General features: G+C 52.8%; 1 protein-coding gene across 1 annotated transcript; it reads left to right on the top strand.

Moving 5' to 3' along the window:
• The first annotated feature begins 2,093 nt into the window (after nucleotides 1-2,093).
• On the top strand, nucleotides 2,094-4,363 carry LOC138351170 (probable serine/threonine-protein kinase samkC). The gene is made up of 3 exons (XM_069302809.1): nucleotides 2,094-2,464; nucleotides 3,045-3,152; nucleotides 4,255-4,363. Exons 1-3 carry the CDS (start codon nucleotides 2,094-2,096, stop codon nucleotides 4,361-4,363), a joined length of 588 nt encoding a protein of 195 aa, XP_069158910.1.
• The last annotated feature ends 744 nt before the right edge of the window (nucleotides 4,364-5,107 follow it).

Raw genomic sequence — 5,107 nt, 5'->3', positions numbered from 1 at the left:
ACAAGACCCCAGACAACCCCACAAGACCAAGACAACCCCACAAGACCCTGACAACCCCACAAGACCCCAGACAACCCCCAAGACCCAGACAACCCCACAAGACCCAGACAACCCCACAAGACCCCAGACAACCCCACAAGACCCTGACAACCCCACAAGACCCTGACAACCCCGCAAGACCCTGACAACCCCACAGGACCCTGACAACCCCACAAGACCCCAGACAACCCCACAAGACCCAGACAACCCCACAAGACCCTGACAACCCCACAAGACCCTGACAACCCCACAAGACCCCAGACAACCCCACAAGACCCAGACAACCCCACAAGACCCCAGACAACCTCACAAGACCCAGACAACCTCACAAGACCCAGACAACCCCACAAGACCCCAGACAACCTCACAAGACCCCAGACAACCCCACAAGACCTCAGACAACCTCACAAGACCCAGACAACCCCCAAGACCCAGAAAACCCCACAAGACCCAGACAACCCCACAAGACCCCAGACAACCCCACAAGACCCTGACAACCCCACAAGACCCTGACAACCCCACAAGACCCTGACAACCCCACAGGACCCTGACAACCCCACAAGACCCCAGACAACCCCACAAGACCCAGACAACCCCACAAGACCCTGACAACCCCACAAGACCCCAGACAACCCCACAAGACCCAGACAACCCCACAAGACCCCAGACAACCTCACAAGACCCAGACAACCTCACAAGACCCAGACAACCCCACAAGACCCCAGACAACCTCACAAGACCCTGACAACCCCACAAGACGCTGACAACCCCACAAGACCCTGACAACCCCACAGGACCCTGACAACCCCACAAGACCCCAGACAACCCCACAAGACCCAGACAACCCCACAAGACCCTGACAACCCCACAAGACCCCAGACAACCCCACAAGACCCTGACAACCCCACAAGATCCCAGACAACCTCACAAGACCCAGACAACCTCACAAGACCCAGACAACCCCACAAGACCCCAGACAACCACACAAGACCCTGACAACCCCACAAGACCCTGACAACCCCACAAGACCCTGACAACCCCACAGGACCCTGACAACCTCACAAGACCCCAGACAACCCCACAAGACCCAGACAACCCCACAAGACCCCAGACAACCTCACAAGACCCAGACAACCTCACAAGACCCAGACAACCCCACAAGACCCCAGACAACCTCACAAGACCCTGACAACCCCACAAGACCCAGACAACCCCACAAGACCCAGACAACCCCACAAGACCCCAGACAACCCCACAAGACCCCAGACAACCCCACAAGACCCAGACAACCCCACAAGACCCCAGACAACCCCACAAGACCCAGACAACCCCCACAAGACCCTGACAACCCCACAAGACCCCAGACAACCCCCAAGACGCAGACAACCCCACAAGACCCTGACAACCCCACAAGACCCAGACAACCCCACAAGACCCCAGACAACACCCAAGACCCAGACAACCCCACAAAACCCTGACAACCCCACAAGACCCCAGACAACACCCAAGACCCAGACAACCCCACAAGACCCCAGACAACCCCACAAGACCCAGACAACCCCACAAGACCCCAGACAACCCCCAAGACCCAGACAACCCCACAAGACCCAGACAACCCCACAAGACCCCAGACAACCCCACAAGACCCAGACAACCCCACAAGACCCCAGACAACCCCCAAGACCCAGACAACCCCACAACACCCAGACAACCCCACAAGACCCAGACAACCCCCACAAGACCCAGACAACCCCCACAAGACCCTGACAACCCCACAAGACCCCAGACAACCCCCAAGACCCAGACAACCCACAAGACCCAGACAACCCCACAAGACCCTGACAACCCTACAAGACCCCAGACAACCCCACAAGACCCTGACAACCCCACAAGACCCCAGACAAGGTCTGGATCCAACAAGGTCCAGACCCTAAGGTCCAGACCCAACAAGGTCCAGACCCTAAGGTCCAGACCCAACAAGGTCCAAACCCTAAGGTCCTGACCCTAAGGTCCAGACCCAACAAGGTCCAGACCCAACAAGGTCCAGACCCAACATGGTCCAGACCCAACAAGGTCCAGACCCAACAAGGTCCAGACCCAACAAGGTCCAGACCCAACAAGGTCCAGACCCAACGAGGTCCAGACCCAACAAGGTCCAGACCCAACAAGGTCCAGACCCAACAAGGTCCAGACCCAACCAGGTCCAGACCCAACAAGGTCCAGACCCAACAAGGTCCAGACCCAACAAGGTCCAGACCCAACAAGGTCCAGACCCAACTAGGTCCAGACCCAGCAAGGTCCAGACCCAACAAGGTCCAGACCCAACTAGGTCCAGACCCAGCAAGGTCCAGACCCAACTAGGTCCAGACCCAACAAGGTCCAGACCCAACAAGGTCCAGACCCAACAAGGTCCAGACCCAGCAAGGTCCAGACCCAACTAGGTCCAGACCCAACAAGGTCCAGACCAAACAAGGTGCAGACCCTAAGGTCCAGACCCAACAAGGTCCAGACCCAACAAGGTCCAGACCAAACAAGGTCCAGACCCAGCAAGGTAGTATACCAGGATAATATTACTCACAGCCACCCCGGCGCCGTAGACCAACTTACCTGCGGAAGATAAAATAATTAAGATAAGAATAACGTCAGAATTACCTGTGCCCCCCCCCCCCTCCACCTCATATATACTCAAAGTCAAAATCAAATTCTTCACTTTGACATAAATTATCTGAACGTAATATTTGGCCCTAAGACAGGTTTGGTTGTTGCTGCTTCATTCATATTAGTTAATTATTTTAAGATTAATTAACTGTTTTATGATTAGTTAATTCATTTAGGATTAGTTAATTGCTTTAAGATTTGTTAACTATTTTAAGATTAAGTAATAGTTTTATGATTAGTTGTTTTATGATTAGTTAATTGTTTTAAGATAAGTTAATTGTCTTTAGATTAGTTAATTGTTCAGGATTAGTTAATTGTATAAGATTAGTTAATTGTCTTATGATTAGAAGTGAGGATTACCGAGGGCAAGACAAGATTGGCGCCAATATGGAGCCAGTTGATTGGTTTCAATACACAACCAATCAAGCAAGAATATGTAACCCCAAGTCTGGAGGGTTGGTGTTGGACCCCAAGTCACTACCCTACCCACATAGGGTCTTCCCCAGCGAGCGGGTACCCCCCACCGATGTGTGGGTACCTGCCGGCGCCTTCTCACAGGATTAATAAGAGAGGTTACCATGGTGTGGGTAATGGAGGATGTGTGGCCAAGTGTTCCGTTCCTGGCTACACCCACTCTTCCGGGGCCTACACCCACTCTCCTGGGGTCTACACCACTCTCCTGGGGCTTACACCACTCTCCTGGAGCCTACACAACTCTCCTGGGGCCTGCGCCCACTCTCCTGGGGCCTACACCACTCTCCAAGGGTCTACACCACTCCCCCGGGGCCCTACACCACTCTCCTGGGGCCTACACCACTCTCCCGGGGCCCTACACCACTCTCCCGGGGCCTACACCACTCTCCAAGGGCCTACACCACTCTCCCGGGGCCTACCCCACTCTCCAAGGGCCTACACCACTCTCCTGGGGCCTACACCACTCTCCTGGGGCCCTACACCACTCTCCCGGGGCCTACACCACTCTTCTGGGCCATACACTACTCTCCCGGGGCCAACACTCACTCTCCTGGGGCTTATACCACTCTTCTTGGGTCTTCACCACTCTCCCGGGGGCCCTACACCACTCTCCCGGGGCCTACACCACTCTTCCGGGGCCCTACATCATTCTCTCGGGGCCTAAACCCACTCTACTGGGCCCTTCACCACTCTCCTGGGGCCCCTAAACCCAATCTCCCGGGGCCCTACACCACTCTCCCAGGGCCTACACCACTCTCCTTAGACCCTACACCACTGTCCCGCAAAGAAACAATTTTAGGTTGCAACAACGTATCTGGAAAGTGTTGGAAAGTATTGGCAACGTTTGTTTACACGCATTAGATGCATAATTTTGTGTGGATGTCAATAAGTTTCTGAAACGTATTATATGAAACCTTGGCTAAAAAAAATTGAAACCTTGTGGCAACCTTAAATATTTCATAAACGTAGTTTTTTATTGCTGTTATTTATATAAATGTAGATATATAAAAGTATATTTCTACATTTAGTAAAATGAAACAGGGTCATAATAAAGGTTAATTCATCATTTTTTCATTTTCTTAGGAAGAGGTCGAGGAGGAAGGAGGATGAGGTAGAGGAGGATGTTAAAGGGGACTTTGAGAAGGATGAGAGCGAGGAGGAAAGAGGAGGCAGGAGCAGGAGGAAGGAGTAGTAGGGTGAGGAGGAAGGAGGAGGGGGAGGGCGAGGAGGGAGAGGGAGGAGGCGGGTGAGGAGTAAGGAGGAGGGGGAGAAGGAAGGAGGAAGAATTGCCCGAAACGCTTTGCGTAATAGTGGCTTTAGGCATTGTATGTACTAGCTCTATCTATAAAGCCAACAAACTTTGTAAATCTCTTTATGTATGTACCTTACCTAAATAAAGATTATTATTATTATTATTATAATTCCAGGTAAGAGGGTGAGGTCGAGGAGAAAGGAGGAGGAGGAGTGCAAGGAGGAAGGAGGAGGAGGAAGGAGGAGGAGGGCGAGGAGGAAGGAGGAAGAGGGCAAAGAGGGAGGAGGAGGAGGAGGCCGAGGAGGAAGGAGGAGGGAGAGGAGGAAGGAGGAGGGCGAGGAGGAAGGAGGAAAAATTCCAGGTAGAAGAATGAGGTCGAGGAGGAAGGAGGAATGCAGTCTCCGCATTCTGCAGTCTATGCAGTCTCCGTGGTGTAGTGGTAAGACACTCGCCTGGCGTTCCGCGAGCGCTATGTCATGGGTTCGTATCCTGGCCGGGGAGGATTTACTGGGCACAATTCCTTAACTGTAGCCTCTGTTTAACGCAACAGTAAAATGTGTACTTGGATGAAAAAACGATTCTTCGCGGCAGGGGATCGTATTCCAGGGACCATAGGATTAAGGACTTGCCCGAAACGGTACGCGTACTAGTGGCTGTACAAGAATGTATCAACTCTTGTATATA

The sequence above is a fragment of the Procambarus clarkii genome, chromosome 48 (genome assembly GCF_040958095.1).
Source record: "Procambarus clarkii isolate CNS0578487 chromosome 48, FALCON_Pclarkii_2.0, whole genome shotgun sequence".
In the NCBI taxonomy this organism is placed as follows: domain Eukaryota; kingdom Metazoa; phylum Arthropoda; class Malacostraca; order Decapoda; family Cambaridae; genus Procambarus; species Procambarus clarkii.
Note: the sequence above shows the minus strand (reverse complement) of the source record. Positions and strands in the feature narration are given on the sequence as shown.